General features: G+C 52.8%; 1 protein-coding gene across 2 annotated transcripts in view; it reads left to right on the top strand.

Moving 5' to 3' along the window:
* The first annotated feature begins 11,817 nt into the window (after positions 1-11,817).
* The window catches only part of OLFM1 (olfactomedin 1), a 34,535-nt gene continuing 23,251 nt past the window's right edge, over positions 11,818-23,101 (top strand). Inside the window, exon 1 of one of the 2 annotated variants that reach the window (XM_074923586.1) lies at positions 11,818-12,320. In XM_074923586.1, the coding sequence (XP_074779687.1) occupies positions 12,255-12,320 (66 nt within the window). In that variant the 5' untranslated portion in view covers positions 11,818-12,254. Of the gene's footprint in view, positions 12,321-19,768; positions 19,778-23,101 lie in introns of those variants that run through there. The other variant, XM_074923587.1, reaches the window with a different exon arrangement.

The raw sequence follows: 23,101 nt of genomic DNA, 5'->3' as shown, positions 1-23,101 counted from the left end.
GCCCCTTTGATTATCACTGGCCACTGGCTAGATGGGAAAATTGAAGATTGCGCTTGGAAACACGGCAGCACAGACAAAGACCTGGCTGCAAACATTCCCTGCGGTACCTCTCACCACAGGACTGTAAGTGGCATCTGAGTGGTGCTCATCTGGCATCGCGCTGCAAATGAGTTCAAAATGTGACTGTCCAAACTGAACCATCAGCACTTGTTACCAACCCCATTAAGCTTTAAATGGCACTTGAGCCTTGCTCTGGGCTCTCCATGCTGGGCTCGGATTATTTAACACATGGGCTCTGGCACGCACAGTCCAGCTAGACCATGAACTCCCAGAAACCCCAACCTGCAGCCCCAGCCCTGCCTGTCTGCGAGGCAGCACAAACCTGCCCGGGGCTCTGGTGGGGAAGGGAGGTTTCTCTTGTGGGAGGAGGAACAAAAAAAAAAAAAAAATCAGGCAAAGGAAAAAGGCAGGAGTAAGCCAAGAATAAACAAAAATTTAAATAGAAACAGTTTTAAAAATTCATGAGTTTCACCTTTTCCGGTGGCTTGAAGGGGATTTTGTCAGGTAGCACCTTTCTGTGGGCACTGGGTTCTGCAGGTCAGTGTTTGCCATGCACAAAGCTCTTCCCTTTTATCTTCTCGCCTCTCTCTTATTTTTAAATATGCAAATACATCAGAGGAGCATTTCAAACTCCTGACTACAAATAGATCTGAAGGGTCTCTGAGCTCTTGAGAGGCTTCTGCCTTACTCTTAAAAAAAAAAAAACAACAAAACCCAACCACAAATACATGGATGTTGTGCATTCCCTCTGCTGGGCCTCCATGATGGAGCAGGTGTGAGGTCCAGTCCTGGCTCCCAGCAGCTCCTGCCTTTGTCCTCCCAGCCCCAGCACCCTCTGCCCAGCACTGGCACCTGCCTGCACGTTCCTGGGGTGCAGGGCAGCACACGAAGCAGGCTCCCCCATTCCATCCTTCTCTGGGGTGCTCTGCCTCGGGCAGGGGTTTTGGGGAGGAAAGCGCGGGGTTGATGAGCTGAGCGAGCAGAGGGAATGTGGGGCTTTAACTTGAAAACACCGAGCGTGAGTCATAATTCTCAAGAAACGGAACAAAAACCGTATGTGCCAGCTGGGAAGCACGGTGGTTTTGAAAATCTCTGAGTGGCTCTGATTGAAGTATTCAACTGCAGCGGGTCTGCTGGAAAAACCTGAATGAAGGCGCTGAGGCCCTGATTTGGCTGAGCACACCCAGCTTTGTGTTACGGGGGATTCAGCACCATAGCGGGACAAATCCAAGGCACCAGAGCTGGCTGGAAGAAACTCTCCAAAACCACAAGCGATTCCTGTTATTCCCGATAGCGCTTTTTTTCTCTGTACTCAACAACTTGGCCAACTTTTCTTAGTTTACCCCATTGTTATTATTTCCTCGGCTTCAGATGCTAGAAAATTGAGGCCCACAGGGAATTTGGGCTGCTCCCCAGGTGAAGGGAGATCTCCAACCCTGGGTAACAGGTCTTGCTCACCCTTTCACATCCCTCCTCTCCCCCAGCTGAAATTCCTATTTATTGCACTCTCTTTGCTTACTACCAGGAACTTTAAAAATGCTAAATGCTCAGAAGGAGATTTCAGCCTGGATTTGATCCCCAGGTTGACCTGTGGTGTAGAGTTTAATAAGGCTGTTTTATGTATGCCGTACCCTAAATCTAAAGGTCAGGGGTTTGGTGGCCATAAATATTCAATCTGCACAGATTGGGTCTTTTAAACCTTCTTTTAAATATTTATGATGGTGCTTCCATGGCTGCAGGAGAATGTTGTAATAGTATTAAGAGAAAAAAAAAAAAAAAAATCCTTCTGTATCTAAAAGCTCAGCATGAGCCATTTTCATATATTATGCATCACTAAGTGCTGTTTATGGCCATTCTTGGCAGAGTCTGTACTGTATCACAGCAGAGTTCATGAATTCGGGGCTGTGCAGAGCCCGGGGTGTTGGCTGCTCCTGGCATCAGCCTGGGCATCGCCTCTGCTGCGGTGGGCATGGCCAACGGGCCAGCTGAGGCCCGACAGCCCAGCAACAGGGCAGGGGGGGGTCCCTGCAAGGCACAAGTGGTGGTGCTGCCAGTTCTTGTCCTCCCACTTGCCTTGCTGGCCCGTGGCACACAGGCCTACTCCCCAAACACTGTGCCCTGAGCTCTGGAGACCCACGGAGGGAGGCCCCCAGCATGTCTGGTCCCTTCGTGAAGGACCAAGCTCTCATTTGCGCCAGCTGAATGGCGAGCACGGGCGTGCAGCTCTTCTGCTATTTATGCTCCCGTGATATTTTGCCGAGGAGTGTCAGAGCGATGTGGAGCATCGTCAACATGAGCTGCAGGCACACGTCGTCTGGCTTTCCCAGCACCGTTCGATCCAGCCACAGCTGCCTCCTGAAAGAGCTCTGCTGAGGCCGTGGAAATCTGTCTGAAAACAAGAGTGGGTGAGCTGGATGCGATCAGCAGGATGGAGTCAGAGCTGTGGCCAAACATCACCCCCTCGACGCCAGGGCTCGGGACTGCCCCGGTGCTATGGCCACTGGAACAGCAAACTGGTCCCTGCGGCTCAAACTGGGGGACTACAGGGTGAGCTCAGCAAAGCTGAAATCACTTGTAGACTTTAATCAGCTTCTAATTAAAACTGAGATGGGCTTTTGTTGCTATGCAGAGCAGAGCAGCTCAGCCTGGCTGACCTCTTCCCAGGTGCTGCTGGAGAATGGCCTTATTACCCTCAGTTCTTTAATTTCCAGAAGTGCTTATGGTTTAGGGAAAGTGCTATGTCAGCGTGGTTTCCCAGGACTCATGAACCTGCACCGTGAACTTAATCTCCCGTATGAAGTCGTTTTGTGCAGCGTGAGGAGAAGTTAACTGGGTTTTCCCATACCACATTGAAATTGGCCCCCGGGCTCTAAAGAAATAGGAGAACGACGGACGAAGGGGTGTACGGCACGCACACAGAGTGGGATGTCATAGGCTTCATTTCTTCAGGAAATCAGGTTTAAAATTAAGGCTAATCAGAGTTAAAAAAACCTGTAGTTACCCTAGACCAAATGATACTATAATGTACTCAGTATATTACATTCCCAATAGCAAAGCAGCATCTGCTACATAAAATGAAATGTGTGTGTCACCATATGTAGGCAGCATAATGTGGACTCAAATTAAATAAAAACATTTCAGGGTATATGGTCCAATATGCAATCTGGGCCCTGGGAAATGCTGAGATTTACTCTAAAGTTCTTAGCAGTTGGCTAAAACGCTGAACCCAAAACAGTGCAAACTTGTTTTTTTAGCAACATAAGCTGTTGTGTGCACTTCTCTCCCTATGAGCCAATATTACTTCTGGAAATTCAGGAATGTATTGTTTTACTTTTTATGCTTTTTGTTTTTATTTTATCCTTTCCCCCCCCCCCCCCCCCCCCCCCTTCGGTCTGAGGCTTTTTGCATCTTTCCAGTAAAGATCTGTGGAAATCTGAAAAGGCAGAACCCTGAATGGTAGCAAATACTGCTTTCCGTCTAATAGCTGCCCTCCAGAAACACCACGGAAACTCTTGGAGACCACACCAAAAGCCCATAAAGCAGTGAGCTAGCCTGTTATCTGCATACCACAAATAAAAAGAAAGAGATAAACTCTGCAAAATTACTTGACTCTCACCTTTTCCATCTATTTTTTCTCGCAGAAATCTCTCCCAAGCAAGGGGCTTCTCAAGCAAGGATGCACAATTTAGTGATATTTTAAAAGAGATCAGGCTGCTAAACTGTGCAAGGCAATCTTCCCTGTGTGACTTGGGCTCGTTGAGTCTCTGATGTTAGTTGTTATCCTCCTTGACCCCATTTGTTGATATGAAAATACGGTATAAAGTGTGGATTCTCTCCAGGTGTCAGAAACACCAGGAATATGCTGGAGGTTTTGCCTGGCTTGGGTAGCAGACGAGTTTGTTATCATGAAGCATTGATCCTTGTGTGAGTTCAAGGCTGCTGGGAAGCTTCAAGCCCTTTAAAATCTGCTAATGCGGATTTCGCTTTCTTTCGGAGAGAATATATCAAGTGCAAAAACCACTTTAAAGTGCTGGGAAGGAAGGTGATGTTTGCAGAGGAGCTGCGACCGGCTGCTTCAGAAAACTCAGCCCTCCTGCGCCAGGTTTGCCTGGCATGGGGTTTTATCTCTCACGCTCAGGTCCTTGAATTATTTGAATAATGAAGAGGCCAGGAAAGGCACTGTTCTACTCTTTAAAAGCAGCAAAACAAAATTTCCAACTGTGAGGCTTGGACTGAAGCATTTGATGAGGGAAAAAAATACGACTGTACCAGAAAGCAGAGGAAAACACAGTGCTGCTAATGGAACTAGCTGTGCAACCATCTGCAAATTTTGGGTACACCTGTAAAGGCTCTGCGAAGTCACTAGGACACAAAGGCAAAATACCTGCATGCTGTTTGCGCTGGGAAAAGGGAACTCAAGATAAATGACAGGGAGAAGACTGTAACAAATCTGTCCCTGCCTGGGGCGCTGCGGTTGACAGCAGACTTTGCCTTGGGGTCGTCTGAGACTTCATGCAGCAATGCGGAAAGGAGAACTCTGCAGCTCAGAATTTCCTTCAGCGCCAAGCCTGGATGCTGCCAAGGCTGGATCCCACCGAGGCTGGATCCCACCGAGGCTGCTGTCTCACACATCCATCCACCACCTCTGCCAGCCATGTGCTGATTCAGTGCAGCAAACAAAGAGACAAGCTGCAAACATGATACAAAAATCAACCTGGATGGGGTTTGGTTTTTCTCTTGTCGTTAGGTCTGTCTTTTCCAGTTCCCTTCTTACTATTTGGCTTCTGCATTTCTTCAGCTGCTGTATTATTTCTTTCTGATGGAAAAGGCTGGTTCTTACCATTCCTCGCACATGCTGCTGGTTTCTGACCTGTTCTCCCTTGGTTTCCCTGAAGCATTAGTGGATGAATTGAAGTCTGGCGGTGTCTGCTCCTCAACCCACTTCTGAGCAGGAAGGTGAAGAGCTGCAAAGAATGAGAGATGTTTTCTTGGAAAAAAAAAAAAAAACATGCCAGGTTTTCAGATGCATGCATGCATCTTGCTTTTTCCTCCCTGTCTACTCTGTCCTTTGGGTACATTTTGAATTCCCAGTGCTGAGCTGGGAGGTGAAAATGCATGGAAAGTGGCCTCATCTGGCTCCAAACCAACTGCTCAAGAGATCAGGTCCTCAGAGAAGGAGATAAATCCACGAAATTTGCCTGAAATCAGCTGAAATTGGGTCTGAGTTGTTTACAGCACTTCAGGGTATGGATAGATACTGAGGCAGCTTTTCCAGTGTCCATGTGGACATACATTATGCAGCCACGATGCGAGCAGACGGTGGCCACGGTGCCTACAGGAAGGCACCTGCAGAAGCATCACGTCCCCTCCGGACAGAGGCTGCTGCTGACACCCCACAGCTCTGCTCCCCACCACCCGCTGACGATGACACAACCGAGTCCCTCGCCCTCAGCCACCTGTCTGTGCCCAGCACTGAGGAGAGAGCTTAACCTTCTCCAGGTCCCGTTTCCAGCTGGAGTGGGAAGAGCCCTATTCCTGCTTCATGGGCCTTCCTTCCTCCCAACTCTTCATGGGACCTGGGGGTGGCGTCACCTTTCTGACTTGGCTAATCCATGGCTTTTCCATGCCATCCTCATGACTCTGCATGTCCCTAGAAGCTCTCCTGCAGGTGGGGAGGGGATGTCTCAGGAGGGGCTGAGCCAACAGAGACTCTGGCAGGAAGATGCTGTGGGCTGGAAACCAGCCCCCAAGAGCTGCTTCCCACCTTGGGACCAAATGCAAAACCCACCAGCATGAATGGGGAGGCATTAAGGGGCCAGTTATTGAAGATGTGTTCAGCTGGGGCAGCCAAAGAGCAAAGCAAAGAGCAGGCTCAAGGCATGGGGGCGATTTGGAAGATCCAGATGAAGTCTGCTCATGTGCATTGGCCATAAGCATGGCATCAGTTTGGTATCTCTGTTGTGAGTGGACAAAGGTAACTGCAAACAAGATATTTCTGGACATAAACAGTACGTGGGCACGTGTAGGATCATTTTTCAAGGTGGCAAAAAAAAAAAAAAAAAAAAGAGAAAACAGCCTGTAAATACTTGTAACCCTGGGGCAACAGAACCATATATCCTGGCAACGTATGTGGGTTTTACTGTTCCATGACAATTTGCTTTGCTATTCATGAAAAAATATGTTGGTGCTGTTACCTTAGCAACTGCCGCATCATGTTATGGTGATGCTCTGCCCGAGGTACATGGAGCCCTGCCTTAAAGCAGCACGTACGGCTTTGTGGTGCCTGTCCCCCCTGGAAAGGGAGCAGAGCCGAGCCCGCACCCTCGCCAGGGATGCTGCAGAAGTTGGGAACCTAACAGGAGGAGGTGCGTTAATTTAGATTTACTGTTTGAACCACAGCACTGCCTGATCGTGGCCCAGAGGCACTTTGGACTACATGCTGTATAAACTTGCAAGAAAAGGGGGATATTTTCCAAGAGTGTTTCTACTTTGTAAGGGAAGGAAAAGGACATTAAGTGACCCCAGGCAGACTGGATGTACAGCTTTGTTCAGGTGTCTCCACCCCTGCTGCCCATATTAGCATCTTCTACTAGAGTGGGCCAATTTTCCAAGAAACACCAGGTTTTGCCTACTTTTGGGTTGATGCCAGTAAAAACCACCAATGGAGAAATTCACCCCCAGTATCTGTAGCTGGGATCCCAAGAGAAGATAAAGAGGAATTGCACAGACAGCCCGACAGCCACGGTGCCATCCTGGCTGCCAGAAGAAAACATCCTGTGTTTATCATTGAGTCTGCCTGGATGAAACGGGCTATTCAGGAGGATCACACAGGTATGATTTCCTCTGAGGATAGATTGCCTGCTCCTCGAGTATCAGATGCTACTAACCCATTGTCACATGCTGAAGGAGTGCTCCCAGAGGGGTCCTTGCAGCGAGCCCTCCTGTCACACACTCTGAAGCCCCATGACAGCGATGCTTGTGCCTGGCATCTCTCCCCCTGACATTTTTCTGACAAAGGGATCGATAGTTTGGGTCTATTTGGAAAATCAATTTTACACTGGGCAGCACCTTGAAGGACCACCATCAAAACATCAGCTGATCCTGCGCCCCAAGAGGGGACAAGATCCATCTGGCCTCACTGATTGTACGAACAGGGAAGGAGGAGACAGGAAGGTTTTATAAATGTAAATCCCTAAATGGGTCCATGAAATAGTCTCCTTGGGGTTCGTGTTTGGTGGAGCCAGTGTAGTTCAACTGCAATACTCAGTTTGGGTATTTACCACCAGGTAGCACAGCCCTTCCCTCTGGAGAATGGATTTTTGCAGAGGATGAGCTGTGCTGGGGAAAGGGTGGCTTGTGCTGCCGGGTGGCTCATCCAAGTCCAACCATCAGCAGAAGCAAATGAAAATGGCCACGTCTCCCTCGGAGCTGCTGCAAAACCTGTCCCATGAATCTGGTGGCGTGTTTCACCCCAGTGAGGATTTTGACTGTGCAAATTATTTGTGGTTGCTCCTGGCGGCACAGATTGCTCTCCATCCCTCCTTGGTGTCACAAGCAGGGGATGAGGCTAAATACAAGGGCTGAAGGACTCTTGGCATCATCACATCCAGCCTGGGGCTGCTGAAATTCTCCTACTACTTTGTCCAAACGGTTGCAAGTGGAAGATCTCTCCTGTTCCACTGAGTTCACTTGCTTTTGTCCTCTGGTTGTATCAGTGCTGCCAGAGCTGACTTTCACCTCCCAGCTCTTCTCAACAGCCACCCTGGATCCTGGGAATCGCCTGAAGCACACGAGGCTGGCAGCCCAGGGAGAGCCTCTCCTCGGTGTGGGGCATCCCTTGGCATCCCAGCAAAGAGAAATTGTGCAGTACCAGTATGTGCTGCTTGGGGGGACCAGGGAACCTGCTCTCCCATGGTTTTCTGCGGGAGAGGCCCGTGTAGGGAGCAGCAAACAGCAGAGCTGGGCCTAAGGAGCATTTCAACATCTGTGTCTTCAATAAAAGTTCACCCTGGTGCACCTGACACCAAAATTTCAGGGGAAAAAAAAAAGATGGGAAGGCGTCTTCACTGAATTTATACAAAAGGCAGCACAATTGAGTGTGAAAATCAGTCTTTTGAAAAAAAATTGCATCTGAAATATGCCTTTCCGTAGGTAACAAAGCACCATGAAGCTACTTTTCACCACGCCTGGAATAGCCTTCATCTCCGCAGGGAGGAAGAGAACAGGACCCCGGTGAGCAAGGGGCACTTGGCTCCTTGAGGGGTTTTCAGAGAGGCAGCACGAGAGGGGAGATTGTGGAGGCAGGAAAGCTCCCAGCGAGGGAGGGCATTGGTCTGCTCTTTGAGGAGAAAACAGAGAGTTTGGTTCTTTAAATCTGGATCCTAGTAAAGGGCAGAGAGAACTAGGCCATGGGAATTAAGGGCCACCATCTGGCCCTGTGCAGGGAAGGCAGTGGATGGGGCTCTGCGAGGTCCTCTGCAAGGACCAAATCAGCCAAAACCCAGCCCAGGGGCAGGCAGGGGCAGGCAGGAGCTCGCTGCCTGCCAGGGGAGCGGCAGCATCCTCAGTTGAGACCCAGAGTGGGAACCCCAGGCCTGTCCCTGCAATGCACAACAGCACCCAGCTGCCCGTGCCCTGGCTCTGCAGATGCCTCCGGTTTCCAGCACAGAGGAAGGGGCTGCCTGCCATCCCCTGCCATCCCTGCTGTCCCCTGCCATCCCCTGCCATCCCTGTTTTCCTCTGCCATCCCTTCTGTCCCCCCCTGCCATCCCCTGCCATCCCTGCTGTCCCCTGCCATCCCTTACCTCCCTGCCATCCCTGCTGTCCCCTCCCTGCCACCCCTGCCATCCCTTCCCATCCTCTGCCATCCCCCCCCGTCCCCCCCCATCCCCTGCCATCCCCACTGTCCCCTGCCCACCTGGTGTCTTTGCACTGAAGCCAGGTCTGCATCCCAGCCGTGGGCTGCTCTGGAGGGCAGTGTGGTCTGGAGAGCAGAGTGCTGGCCTAAATCACATCTTACACGTCAAGATGAGAAACCAGAAGTGTTTTGATCTCCTCGCCTGCATCACACAGCAGAGTTTCACAGAAGGCTCCTTGCCTGGAGTTTCTGGAGGAGCTGGGACACATCTTTCAGAAAGGCTCTTGGCTCAGATTTAACTATGTCAAGCACTGGAGAGGGCACCATGCCTTCAGCCGAGTTATTTCACAGTCTGATTATCTTCCCCTGAGGAGAAAAACAGGTCCTACTTCTACTCCAAACTGTGGACTCTTGCTTTGACTTTTTTTATCAGATAAAAGAGCCTTCATGTACAGAAACCTTCCCCCAGGCAGCCTCCTCTCAACCCTCCCTTTTGCTGGAGCCTCTTTAGTCGTGCTCCATGGGCAGGTTCTCCAGACCTTGAATCCTTTCCAAATCTCTGGAAGTATTTTTCAAAGTCTGGGTAAGACACTGTGGGAATCAAAAGATCCGGGTTGTGTTCCCAGGCTCCTCTGTTTTGTCACACTGGGCAATTTTTTCCTTTTATTTCTTTCGGTTTCTGTGATTTAGGCCCTGGGAGGGGAGCTCTGTGGGACAGGGTTCTTTCCCAGAGGAAAGACTTTACAGAGCCTCACACACCAGCAGACCCTGGAGCTCAAGTTCAATAACAAGGTTCTTCGTATTAATTAAGAAAGACTTCAAAACAGGAATAAATTAAAACAAATTGCAGAGCTGATGCTTTTGTCATTTACCCAGGTGCAAGCCATGACCGTGAAGGTCGAGGAAGCTAGATGTGTATAAAATCAAAGGGGGGGGGAGAAAATAGATTCCCTGTTGGGGACACGCTGTTGCTGGCTTGGAAAAGGTGCCATTTCTGAGCCTGATCTGGTACCACTGTGGAAACCAAAGGGAGTTCTTCTGTTCTGAGGTCTAAGACACCCAGACTGAAGTCACCTCCCAACAATTTAAGGTGATGATGATCTCATCACAGAAATTTTTTGTGTGAAGGAAACCCTTATTGCCAGTGCACCTCTCCAATCTATTTTCAGCCCTGTGAGCTCCAGCAGCACCTGGGGCCCTGCATAGAGCATCCTGAGCAGCATCAGCCATGTGCTGCCCTGTGTCACAGGGTTAATAGGAAACTGCTCGGGTGGTTTTTGAAGGCACTTTAGACAGTGCACCCAGCAGAGAAACACGGCCGTGTGTAACTTGCTAGTCCTCCCTTCCCTGCCCGGATTTTTGGTGAGAACTGATTCACAGGCAGGACATCCCGCTGCGATCCCTGCCCAGGGGGAGGTGATGGCCATGGTAAAAAAAAAACGCCTTCTAAGGCACCAGGGGAGGATGTGTTCAAACCCTGTCATAGCACCGATGCCTTTGGCCTTATTGTGCTGCTCTTGATAAAGTCAAGGGGAGCTTAATGCTTTTTAAAGGTCCTCAGCTTTTATGAGCTATAAAGCACTGACCTTAAAGGGAGGTGCTGAGGGAAGTGTATTAAAGATAGATCTATGTGGGATAGTCAGACGTGCCAGCTTTCCCACAGCTGCTCTCTGGATTGCCTTTTTCTAAGCTCTCTTTAAACTAATGTGTTGATCACCTTCCTAGAGAAGAGCTGCCTGAAGCTGGAGGGTGCTGCTGAAACCCAGTCTTAGGAGGTCTGGGGCAACCTTCCCTTGGCCGTTTGCTGATGGCAACACACAGAAATTTTTTCCCAGTTTGTTCTCAGCTGTTTGTGCCCCCCTGAGCCTCACCCTGGGGTCACCGTGCTGCAAATTTCCCAGTTTCTGCTGAACTCTGTGATCTCAGGGCTTGGGAAAGGCCCCCTGTCAGCTCATCGTTACAGAGACCCCATCTCCCACACCAGTAATAACCAGTACGAGAGGGCTCCAGAAGGAAAAACCCTTTGCAATGAGCAATCAAGGGGGAAAATCCTCTTGTGGGGGCTGTGCTAATTGTGGGCCTGTGGCAAGTGATTTCTATTAAATCATTCAATAATCGTTAAGAGAAGACCTGCTTTACATTTCTCACCCCTGGAAAAGGGGGGTGACGCCCTTCACTTGCATTGCCCAATACTGAGAGATTTAACAGTATTTCTGAGGTCCTGGGAAAACCGTGGTTTGCAAAGCATTTGAGGAGCGTGTGTGAGAGAGAAACGAAGGGAAAGCAATCCCGATGGAGCGTGGGGAGGGGAAGGGCACAGCTAGAACAGCGTGGGGTGGGCACCGCCTGCAGCCCCCCCCCCTCCAGGGTGCATCCTCCCTTTGCAGGGTGCTGGGAGCAGCCGCACGGGAGGATGCTCTGCAGAGCAGGAGGGCTGTCACCCTGCTCCTGCTGCCTTAAATTAATTCGAGGCTAAACCTTACAGTTGCTCCGAGAGCTTGGTTTGGGAAAGCATCTTCGCTTGGGCGTTGGTGTTGGGGGAGATGAGACGCCCCCCCACCCACCCACAGGCACCCCCGGAGAGTGGGGGCAGCTCAGCAGCTCCCTGAGCTCCCAGGAGGGATGGAGGGCGGGAGGGGGTGACCCCCCCCTCACCCCCTTCACCCCCAGCCCAGCTCCGCTCCCCGCGGTGCCGCCACCCCCCCGCCCCGGCCCTGCTCGCCCCGCACCGCCGCTCCCGAGGCTGGTTTTGCCGTGTTTAGTTAAATTTCCCCCGCCTTAGTTGATGTCACATCCTGTTCCACAGCCATCCCCTGCTAGTAGCCAGCCCTACCAATTCCTTTCTTTTTTTTTTTTTTTTTTTTTTTTTTTTTTAATCCCTGTCCTCTCCCCATCACCCCCCCTTTTCAAGGCAAACTTTTGGCAATAGCAGAGATAATCATTTCGTGCTCCGTTGAATTTCTCCTCGCAAATGTCTTTCGATCAGGGGAGCCATTAAAAAAAAAAAAAAAAAAAAAAAAAAAATTACCAGAGAGCCAGCAACGAGAGCAGAGGAGAGAAACTGGGATCCCAATAAATATGCAAAGTGAAGGCTCTGCTAAGCAGATTTCTTGCATTGCTTCCTGGGGGTGCTGAGAGCCGCCCGGAAAAATCATTCTGATTTTTTTTTTTTTTTTAAATTGCATTTTCTTGTCTTTTTTTTTTTTTTTTTCCTTTTTAATTAAAATAATCATAACAATAAAGGACTGAGGAGGCAGCGAGGCGCTCGGTGATCGGCACAGGGAGGCTCGCCCGGGAGGTGATCTGTATGCAAGGTGCCTAGAACTGGGTGCGAGACATGCAACCGGCAAGCAAGCTCCTGACCCTCTGCTTTCTCATCCTGATGGGCACAGAACTCACTCAAGTAGGTTTCTCTCTTGCTTTTCCCACTCCCCCCCCTTCTCTCCTTTTCTCCCCAACGCCATTTTCTATTAAACCTCGAGAGCACAAAAAAAAAAAACTGGAGTAGGAAGCTCCCCCCCCCCCCGCCCTCCCCGGGTACCCGTCGTGGCTCAGCCCGCGGTGCGGGGGGACCCTACGGGGTGTTGCGGGGGATGAGGGGGCTCAGGAGAGCGGACCCCCAGAGAAAGGGGGTGCCCCGGCGTGGCTACCCCTGAGGGGTGTCTAGTGGCCCCCCCACCTGCCAGCCCCACTTGTGGGGAAAGTTGTTGGGGGGCAGGGGGAGGGTGGGGGGTGCAGTGGGACCCCCCGGCGGGGCTGGGGCTCTGCGAAGTTCGGGGCTCCCTGTCCCGGGTCCCCGCAGGGACTCGAGGAGGGTGCACGGTGGTGGTCCCTCCTCGTCACCCCCCCACCCCACCCCAGCTCCTCATGGGGGGGTAGCTTTGCCGATTTTAGGTGACATTTAATGTCCCTTGATGTTTCCATCTGTGACAGGCTTGTGGGAGACAGGAGCATCTTCTTTATCTCCCACTCCCCCCCTCCACCTTTTTTCTTTTTTTATTTTTTTTTTAAATTTTTTTAAAAAATGGATTTTTATGCTTGTCTTTACTGTCCTGGTCCCTGGACTGAGCGAGTAGTGGGGCTGGGGGGGGAGGAAAGGAGGCACACAAAAGCCATTTCTTGCAAGTGGAAATAAAAACTCCATTTGACTTCTTTAAGATAACTGGAGAGAGGCAGGCAAGGAGGTTGTTTTGGTTTTTTTTTCCCCAGTCACTGAGGAAAGGGAAGAAAAGTAATTGCGAGAGGATGCTCTAGATTGTGGGGTTAATTGTGATGCTGCCTGGAAGCAAAAAAGAAAGAAAAAGAAGCTATAAATAGGAGGGGAGTGGAGGCTTCTTAATGTAGGAGCAATTAGCAGCTGGGCTCTCATCCTGGATGCTTTATGTAGATTATTTTTTTCCTTTCCCCTGCTGACAATGCTCTCTCCTGTCACTGCCCTATTGCTGAAGTTTCAGAAGCTGAAGCCTTTTGGCTTTGCACCCTCGGAGTATTTCTGCTGCCCCCCAGGAAGAAATGGCTAAAGTGAAGAGCTGCCTTAATTGCATGGGGCCCTCCAGAGAAGGGATGAGAAGGTAGTAATTGGGGGGGGAGAGGGGAAAGCAAAGACATCCAAGAGCTTCGTGGATGAGGAGGGGTGGGAAGGAACCAGAGCTGCAAGTGAGCGCCCAGGAGAAGCCCATTGTGTGTGAGGATGCACGGGGGGATGCGCATGCGTCGCGCTGGACAAAGCAGCCAGCGACCGCCAGCACTGCTCGGGAATCAGCAAAAAAAAAAAGGGGGGGCTTTTCGCTCCCCACCCGGCCCGGCCGAGGTCACGGCCAGCCAGGGACCACGGCGGCGGTGTGGCGAAGCGATGTGACAAGGTTGTCCCTTGTCCTGCTGCCCCTCCAGCCTTCCCAGGCGCTGTCACCGCAGGCTGAGTGCACCCACAGCCTGGGGACCTGGGTGGTCCCCGTCCCCCCCCCCCTTCCCCAGGGGCTGTCACCGTCCCTCATCAACCTGGGCAGCCCCTGTCACTCTGCATTGGTGGGTTTTTTTTCAAGGACGCCGAGTTATCACCTCTTGCGCCGAGGATGCTGCTGTGCTTGGCTACTTTTTTCCTTTTCTTGCCTTTTTTTTTTTGAGAATGCAGCACTCTTAAGTTTTCAGCCAACTTTAAATCAGAGTGGAGATGGGGAATCAAATCTGCTCTGAACAGTGGGGCCGAGCGCTGTGGGCTGACTTTGGTGGAGTTACCTCCCAGCCCGAACCTGCCCGCTGGCGGGAGGTTGGAAGCCCCTGCTAAAGCCCCGGCTTTGCTGAGCTGGCTTTGCTGGGGCTGGTTTCAGGTCTGCAGTGCCTACCTGGGCTTTGCTGCCTGCAGGTAGCTGAGTCCTGCCAGGCCCCGTGCTCCGGCCATGCAGAGCTCTCCCGCCAGCGTGCCTGCTGACTCGCTTGGCACTGCAGAGCCCTTTCAGAGTTTTAGCAGCTCATTTCTGTAGCACAGCTGCCAGATGCAATCCCCAAATATGCCTTTCAGCCCAGGCACCGCCCAGCTCAGTGTCTTCCACATTTAATTCCGTGCTAGATTTACATCTCCATCACATGCGTGGAGTCTCTCCCATCCCCTACAGAGATCCGATGCTGGGGGAGGAGGGATCGAGGTTCAGGGGAGAGAGGTTGCTGATTTAGGCAGCTTTCCCTGATAATGCAGAAGCTACTGCTGTCCTCCCTCCCTGCAGTGACACTAGCAGGCCAGAACACAAGAAAGGAAGAACTGGGGAGAGGGATGTCTGTTAAATAGGGCTGGAGAGAGAGAGCACATGGCTGTCCTTCCAGCTGGGTGCTGGGAAAGCTCTTCTCGTGGAGGGAAGGGAGTTCTCTTCAAGGTTTTGGGACTGCAGCATCCTCTGATGGTCCCCTGGGGTGGGAGGAAGGATGCCTGTGCCTGGCTGGGAGCACATGGGTGATGCACGTGCTGCAGGCTGCACCCCCCAGGCTTGGGGGGGACTTTGAGACCCACCTGAGGTGGATGATAGTTTTACCTGTGCGAAACAGGGGGAGAGATGCCCCTACGTGCCCCCGTCCCCCCATCCCAGTCCTTTGCAGAAGCCCCTGCCTGCCCCTCGATCCCCCACGTGCCCCTGGCAGGCAGGGCCGGGGGGGGTGACAGGAGCCCCAGTACCTGCCCAAGGCTCTGGGATTTCTTCTAGCTGTCAAAGGTCTCCTAGTTTGCTTTGGCCTTGTCTCAGCTCTCCACAGGTCAGCGATCAACACCTGAAATATTTCAGCTGGGTTGAGCAGGCTGGTTTTGGGGTGCAGTGGCTGGTAGGGGTGCTGGGATGGGGGGGCAGAGCTGCTGCTGCGAGCACCCCAGGGTACAGCACCCCCGCTCTGGCTGTGCGTGCAGCTCTGGGCAGAGCACAGGGCTTTTTTTCTCCTTGTCTCCTTCTCGGTGAGACCCAGGCAGCTCTCCTGATGGCGTGAAGGAGCGGAGCCAACTTACGCTCTCTAAGGATCTGCTCGTCACGTGCAGGCAGAGAGTTCTGCCAGGAGGGCAGAGGATTCGGGCTGCTGTAGTAAAGCCAGAGGTAACGGCAGAAGGGGTCTAGGATGCCATCTGCTTGTCTGTCTGTCTGTCCGACCTGTCCTTTTGTCATGCTTCGTGCTTGCTGGCGAGCTGCTGGGATATTACCAGTGAAAACCTCTTTGCATTCCTCAAAAGTTTTGCAGGCGCAGAGCGGGCAGCTGGCGCTCTGACATCCACTTACCCGGTAATCACTGAAACCACACAGGAAGAAATACCTTCCTGGAGCAGACAGTTATTAAACATTTAGGCTTTCTGCAAGAATAATAAAAAAAAAAAAAAAAAAACCAAAACCAAACCAAATGCACCAAACAGTTTTGCCATTGATTTTCCTAAAAGCACATCAGGTCCCTCTTGGGGCTATTTTCAGGGGAAGGGGGGAGCTTCCCCAGAACTGCCCGTGCCCCTCCGCCCCAGCAGCCCCCAGCCTGGCTGTGCTGGCTCCCCTCCATCCATGGGGGGCTTCCCAATGCTCATGTTGGTGGCCGGGCTCTTCCCCCCCCACCCCGAGACAGACACATGGAAACTGGTAGGATTAAACTGCAAATCTGCAGCCTGTAACAGGAGGCAGCTGCCTCATCTCATAAACCAATTTACGTCTAATTTCACTAACTTCAGCTTTAACCAATAAAAAAGAAAGGTAATTTTCAGCCCTGGGTCATATTTATTGCTCAAGTTATCAGTCCTTGTAATCAGTATTAGCATCACTGCGTAAAGTAATACAAAACTAATTACTATCTGAGTGAATTAGATAGATGAAGGCTGTAGACTGCGTTGACAGTGGAAGAAGCTAATTCTCGAGTTATGAGTGATAAGTGTTGGCTTTGCTCTGCTCTGATGAAGCCACAAACAAAAGCAAAGAGGGCAAGGACACCCAGGGAGTGTCCCTCTGGGGTTTGTTGCCTGTGGGTGCCTCGGCCAGGCTCTTTGGGAGAACCTGGGTGGGCAGGGGGATACCTGAGAGGTTGAGTCAGTCAAGCAGTCCCCCAAAAAGGGGAAGATGCACTTGGGAAACTGAGGCAGAGAGCCTGAGACACGTCATAGCACCAGCAAATTCCAATCGTGGGGAAAGAGCACCTAAAAATCCTGATTTTATTTCTTCTGTAGACTGTAGCTATTGCTTGCTACTGCCCTCCCAGAGCTGAGCTCAGGGAGGCCTGATCCTAGCCTCTGGACTGGCTTTGTCCTGAGTTTTGGCCCTGTTGAAGACCCAGGTCTTGGCTCCCAGCCCCTCTCCCCATCCCAGCTGGGAGGCAGCATTCAAAACCAGCCAAAATGCAGAATATCTGCTGGACAGATAGCAGCAGGGCAGTGACACGCGTCACCCTCGGTCCGGGAGCGCGCGGCAGCGAGCGACACTGGAGCCATGCCGTGTTTTCTAGCAGGCAACGTGCAGAACAAGTTTTCAGTGTAAAGGTACTTTCTGACAGGAGGCATGTGACTGATCCAGGGAAATATGCTCCCCCCTAAAAAAAATCATCATCCCTAACCAAAACATCCGAGTCACGGGAACCCACTGACACGCCCGAGAAACCTTCGCCGACTTGAATGGGCTCTGATCTAGCCCAGAGGCTCTGGCACGTGTTGGCACTCGCTGTTAGAGCATGGGTTTAGTGTCAAGAGCAGCTTTAGCTAAACACAGATTTAGCGAAGTGAAGACCTGCAAAGGGGATTATTCTGTTCCAGTGTAACATAAGGAGCGTGTTCTTTCTGCTGCAGAGTGTTTCTGCTCGCCGTGCGGGTAACAAAAGGGAAGGTTGCAGAGTGTTTTGTGTGCGGGAGGAGTAGTCCCCGCGTCTGTAGCCGGGGGTTAACTTTTTGGAGTATTTGGGGCTGTCTGATCCCGAAACACGGCTGCTCCCGGAGCTCAGTGCAGCACCAGGCACGGGCAGTTTCACACAGAGTCCCACCAGGAGCTGGCAGTGTTGTCCAGCACTGTGGTCACTCTTTCCTAAGCACTTTGGGGTCTTTAATTGCCATTTTCTTCCTTGGCTTTCCCTGTCTGTCCAGCCATACCCTCCCCGCAGCAGGAGGGGATGAGTTTGCTCTGTGTTTGTACACTGCCAAGCTGACAGGGTCCAACTCCATGACTGAGGTTGGTGTGAGTGATGGTAGCACAGACAGTGACAAAAGCGGACAAAGGGGCAAAGATATTTGGAGTTCAGACCCAAAAATCAGGGAAGCCGGGTACCATTTATTGCTGTGGCAGTCGTGATCTGCTGAGGGAGAGATGCCCTATGGCAAATGTGACAGAAGATTGTCCCATGCTCCAGAGGCGATGGGTACAAAGTGTATGTTCCTTAATGAGGATGGAGGTGCCCACGCTGCCTCCCAGGGTAGGTGGAGTGCCACGTCTGCCTGGCACTATTCACAGTCCTCCCGCTGCCCACAGGCTGGTGCGAAGGGATTTCGGATACCTCCTGCCACAAGCCCAGGCAATGGGGAATGTGAGAGAAGGGGGTGAGTGTTTACGGAGTTGAAAGAGGAATGAGAAACATCCTTCTCTCAAGAGCAGAGTCCGGGGCTCTCCCTCCGTAACTCTGTGGTGCTGGGCAGAAAGCAAAGGGGTACAGTGACCACCAAGCGCTGGGGTGGGCTTGGAGCCCCGGCCTGAGCCTGCTGAGCTCTTTATCCTCAGCCCTGAGCCCCACTGCAGGGACACCCCACACAGAGCTGCTGGGCACCCCCCTGGCTGTGCAGTGCCTGGGAGCGCGGCCCCTTGCACCGGGTCTCAGGGTGCTCTCCCATCCATGTGTGACCGAGGGGATCCTTCCCACCCTGCAGCTCGCCAGCCTCCTCCATGCAGTCCCTGCTCCTTTGCAAGTGCAGCAGCACCTGGCAGCGGGCAGCCCGGGATCAGGCAGGATGCCAGGAGGGATGCAAAGAGCCAGTGGAGACAGGGGGTCCTCCAAGAGGCCGGTTCAGAGCTCCTCCATCAACTACAGGAGAAAAGTCCAGGTATCTAAGGAGGATCCCTAAAGTTACACAGCAAGATCCTTCCAGAAAAGAGACAGACAGACCCTTCCCGCAGCCCCAGGGCATGGCACATCTTGTGGGTCTCCAGTGCAGAGAGGAGGAGCTGGAAAGAGCTGGAGTATGGGCTGTCCCACACACCACAGACCTAACCTAGGGCAGACCTGAGTGCCCTTCCAAATTAGAGAGTCCTGCACTGCCCAGACAGGAGCTGCCAGCCCTGGGAAGGTGCCTGGGGCACTGAGCAACCAGCTCAGCTGGACACATCCTCCTCGCTGGAGATGTCAAGTGTTAGCTGAGATGGCTCCAGCATTTACAGAGCCAGCTTGGAGCACCTGCAAGATTTGAGGCTGTTAAAATAGAGGCGTTATGTATTTTAAAGCAGATCCCACCCTCTCACCATGCATTAAATAGGAGTTCTCTGACGGTGGTCTGTTGGACACCATCTCCTCGTGAACTTGGGAGCAACAGGAACTTTAGCACCTCTTCTCTGAACCAGCCAGGAGAGGGAGACAATGACCGCTGCGTCCCACACACACACACACACACACACGAATTGGCCCTGTTTGCAAACCTTGACCCTTGTAGTGCTCCTTTAGGCAGACAGTCACATTTTCATTATCACTTCCCAGCAGCAGTATTTTCCACTAAGCAGCTATTTTGGAAGACCCTGGTCTTTGCTTTTTTATCTATCATTCCTCCTGTTCCTCTGCTCAGAATGCATGCAAAGAGGATCTTTTGTTCCCTAACAGCTCATCTTTTCCTGTTGTTTTCTCTCTGCTTGCAGCAGGAGAGGCACCCAGAGGGCAGCTCTGCACCCTCTGCTCTTGTGGGGGGGTGGCTGTAGCGAGAACATCAGGACAAGAAAAGCGCAGGGACATCATGAGGTGGTTTTGTTTGTTTGTTTGTTTGTTTTTTCCAAGGCAATGACCTGTGCAAAAAAACCCCAAAGTAATCAGGAGAAAGATGAATTCAAGCAGTTCAGCCGAACTGGTACTGAAGAGATTCCTGCAGACATGACGACAGAAAGTTGCTCTTTAAGGGCCGGGTCCTGGTGTGCCCTGGGAAGGCCCATCAGTGAATGCCGACAGGTCAGAAGGAGTCATCTGAGTCTCCTCCTTCTTGATTTTGCCACAGTTTCTTCTGATTTGCTCTCATGAAGGCAATGTCAGGTCTCCCATATCAGGTTCATGTCCTTCCTGGTTTTTTGCTGTGTTTCGTTTTGTTGCCATGTTGGGCTTCTAAAACCAGGGAAATCATTAGGTTAGGGAGGAGGTTTCCGTGTTTGCACATCACCTACTTTAAGCACTGAGATGACAAAGGTCATTTTGATGCCCATGACCTAGCACAGCACGAGGTGACAGACAGCATCTCCTCGCACAGCAGCGACCACCCCCTCTTCCCTCTGAATAACCCTTCACCCCTCAAAAAGGGAAACAGCAGCATTTTGGGGAGCCTCTTTTTGTCAGGTCTCCACTTTGGTCCAGCTGATGTGGGCTCAGCTTGCGTGGCCATGCCACGAGTGGCCTGACGTGCTGGGGAAGGGCTGCGGTTACACCCTTTGGGCTCGGGGCCATCCTGCGCCCAGCACAGGTCGTTATTGCACTGAACTTTCTGCAAAGGTCTGGAAGAGCAGCCCATCTCTCGATGTCCCTACCTTAACTCCCTTTATCTTATCAGCAAAGAAAAGACTCTCCAAAAACTTCTTGGGCTATTTCATAAACACTGGAAGCAAGAGAAAGAAAGAAAATCACCTGGATTTCTCTCTGCCCTGTTATTATATACGCAGCCCCTCTTTCAGCTGCTGTGAAGGGCTTTGCTCCAGGGAAGCGGAGCAGCTCTGCCGCTGCCGGAGCCCAGCCTCCCCCCGCCTGCACAGACCCTCCGTGCCAGCCGCTGGGAAAAATCTCCCAGTGATGGGCCCCCCCCCACCCTTAGCAGGGACTTGTGACTGCTGCTCCTCTCTCTGTGCCTCGCTGTCCCCGCGTGCAGAAGCTTTAATCATTGCAAAGCACTTGCAGGGCATATGAATGAAATCACCTGCGTGCACTGGTAGGAAATGAGTCTTTCTTTAGTCCAGGTGGAATCCAGAGCAAGGCAAAGGAGTGCTTGTTACCCTGCTGAATACCTTTCCAAATAATAAAGTATTCATAGGTCTAATTCCCTTTGTATGTGTTTGGAGTAGACTGAAATACGAGGGATAAACTTTACTTACAAACTCGGTTTCAAAATGAACGTTAAGATGATTTAAGTGTGGCGCTCAAGTGTTTTATGTGGTATGAAATCAGATAAGCAATCAGGGTCTTAGCTGCTGCAGTGCTGAGCGCAGCATAAGCACCTGTTAGAACAGAACAGGCTGAACTGGAACAGAATGGGATTTATTCTAAAAGGTGAAAGCCATCCGAGGCTTTTGCCTAATGAACCTGTGCCTCCAGCCACAGCCTGCAGCACCTCCTCGGGCACAACCCTGCGGCACCTGACAGCGGTTTTACCGTGGGAAGGATGCTTGGTGCCTGGGCTGGGTGAAGCTCATTCCGCGTGGTGGAAATAGTTTTGTGTCCTTTGGGAGGCCTAAGCAGGACAGCGTCCGATTCAGAGGGCAGGAGTGTTTTCTAACTGATTGACCTGTCTGCTGGCTGATTTAGCCGGCTTAGAGCTGGCCTGGCCTGAGCAGGGGCAAGGGCAGGGGTGACAGGTCTGAGGGTGCAGGGAAGCGAGGGAAGGGAATGGCATTTCAGCTGCTGCAGCCCGTGACATGCACCAGCCGCTGCCTCCCAGCTGCCAGCATCTCATTCTGCTGCCGTGTTGTTCAACGAAGGGGGGGCACACAGGATCCGACCTGGTGTCAGCGCTGTACTCTAAAGCATCTCTTTTTCTCCACCTGGTGGACTTGCTAGATGTGCTTTCATTTCGGTGCTTCACAGAAACTCCCCAGCGCTCTCTGCAGAACCAGCTCCACTTGGCTGTCACTGGTCTCTGCTCCCTTTGCCCAGATGACCAGTGCTGGGGGGCACTGGGATGATCCCACACCAAGGGCCGGGTCCCCAGCTTGGAGCAAGGTCCTGTCAAGGTGGGACAGGTCAGCTCAGCAGCGATTATACTTTCAGGCTTCCCCAGTTGTGACTTGCTCTGCACACCAGCCTGGATTCTCTGTGGGTCCAGGCCTTGGGGCACCCCTCAGCACCCTCAGCTGTAGCTCAGCCAGCTCCTGGGGAGGGGGCTGTGAGACCCACGACCCCAGGGAGCTGTGCCATCAGAAGAGCTGCTCTGGAAGGGGCAGGATTTGGGCTGGGGTGATCAGACTCCAGTGGGAATGTGGTTGCTCCCAGACCCAGTACAGCCAGCCAGGCTGAGGGTGGTGGGGCTATGGAACAACGCAGGGTCTCCTGGAGACCAGCGTGAGGCCGGAGCTGTAGCAGCAGAGCGAGTTTCACTTCTATCCTCTGGAGAGGGCCAGGGGATTAATTTCATCATTTGCTTCCCATGGGGTGTTTAAAGGTTGACTTAGGGAAGGATGCGCAAGGAACTGCAGATCTGTCTTGGTCTGAGACTTTGGTTCTGAAGTCACCAGGACAGTTCTGCAAACACCTTCAGGAAACCCGAGTTGTGAAGAAGCTCCGTCTCGCCGCAGACTGTTTGCCGGCCCCGTGCAGACGGGCTGTTTGCTGTTTGCAGGGTGACAGCCTGTGGGGTTCCTCGGCAGGGCTGACCTCAGAGCTGCACCAGCCACAGAAAGCCTGGGGCTTTCTCCAGACTCTGGGGTGGGATGTTCTGGCAGTGTCTGACACTGTCCCATCTCTCCTGTCCATGCAGCCCTGCCTGGTGGGAATGGGGCAAGAGCAGGGCTGGGGCAAGAGGAGGGCTGGGGCAGGAATGGGGCAGGGCTGGGGCAGGAACAGGACAAAAGCAGGGCTGGTGTTAGGATTGGGGGAAGAGCAGGGGTGAGGCAGGAATGGGGCAGCAGTGCTGGGGCAGGAATGGGGCAGTGCTGGGGCAGGAATGGAACAGTGTTGGGGCAGGGCTGGGGCAGGAATGGGGCGGTGTTGGGGCAGTGTTGGGGCGGGGGCAGTGTTGGGGCAGGGGCAGGAGCAGGTGCAGGGGCAGGGCCGCCAGGCAGAGCTGCCGGGACATTTCGGTGCAGTGCTGGGGCAGGGCTGGGGCAGTGTTGGGGCAGGGGAAGGAATGGGGCAGGGTTGGGGCAGGGGCAGGAGCAGGGGCAGGGCCGCCAGGCAGAGCTGCCGGGACATTTCGGTGCAGTGCTGGGGCAGTGCTGGGGCAGGGGCAGGGGTGGGGCAGGAGTGGGGCGGTGTTGGGGCAGGGGCAGGACTGGGGCAGTGTTGGGGCAGGGCTGGGGCAGGGGCAGGGCCGCCAGGCAGAGCTGCCGGGACATTTCGGTGCAGCTCAAGCGGGTCCTTCGTGCTGACGCGGGCGGGGGGCGCAGAGCGGGGTCCGGGGGCGAGCGGGGAGGATGCTCTGAAGACCCCAGGGCTGGGGGACCCCCGCGTGCCCCCCCGCTCCGTGCCCCAGGGCGGGGAAACGCCGCGACCGACGGACGGACGGACGGAGGGACAGAGCGGCCCCGCGCCGCCGGCGGCCGGCAGGGGGCGCTGCAGCGCCGCGCCGCAGCGGGGACCCGCCCCCCCTTC

Source organism: Athene noctua, chromosome 20 (assembly GCF_965140245.1).
Source record: "Athene noctua chromosome 20, bAthNoc1.hap1.1, whole genome shotgun sequence".
Classification (NCBI taxonomy): Eukaryota; Metazoa; Chordata; class Aves; order Strigiformes; family Strigidae; genus Athene; species Athene noctua.
Note: the sequence above shows the minus strand (reverse complement) of the source record. Positions and strands in the feature narration are given on the sequence as shown.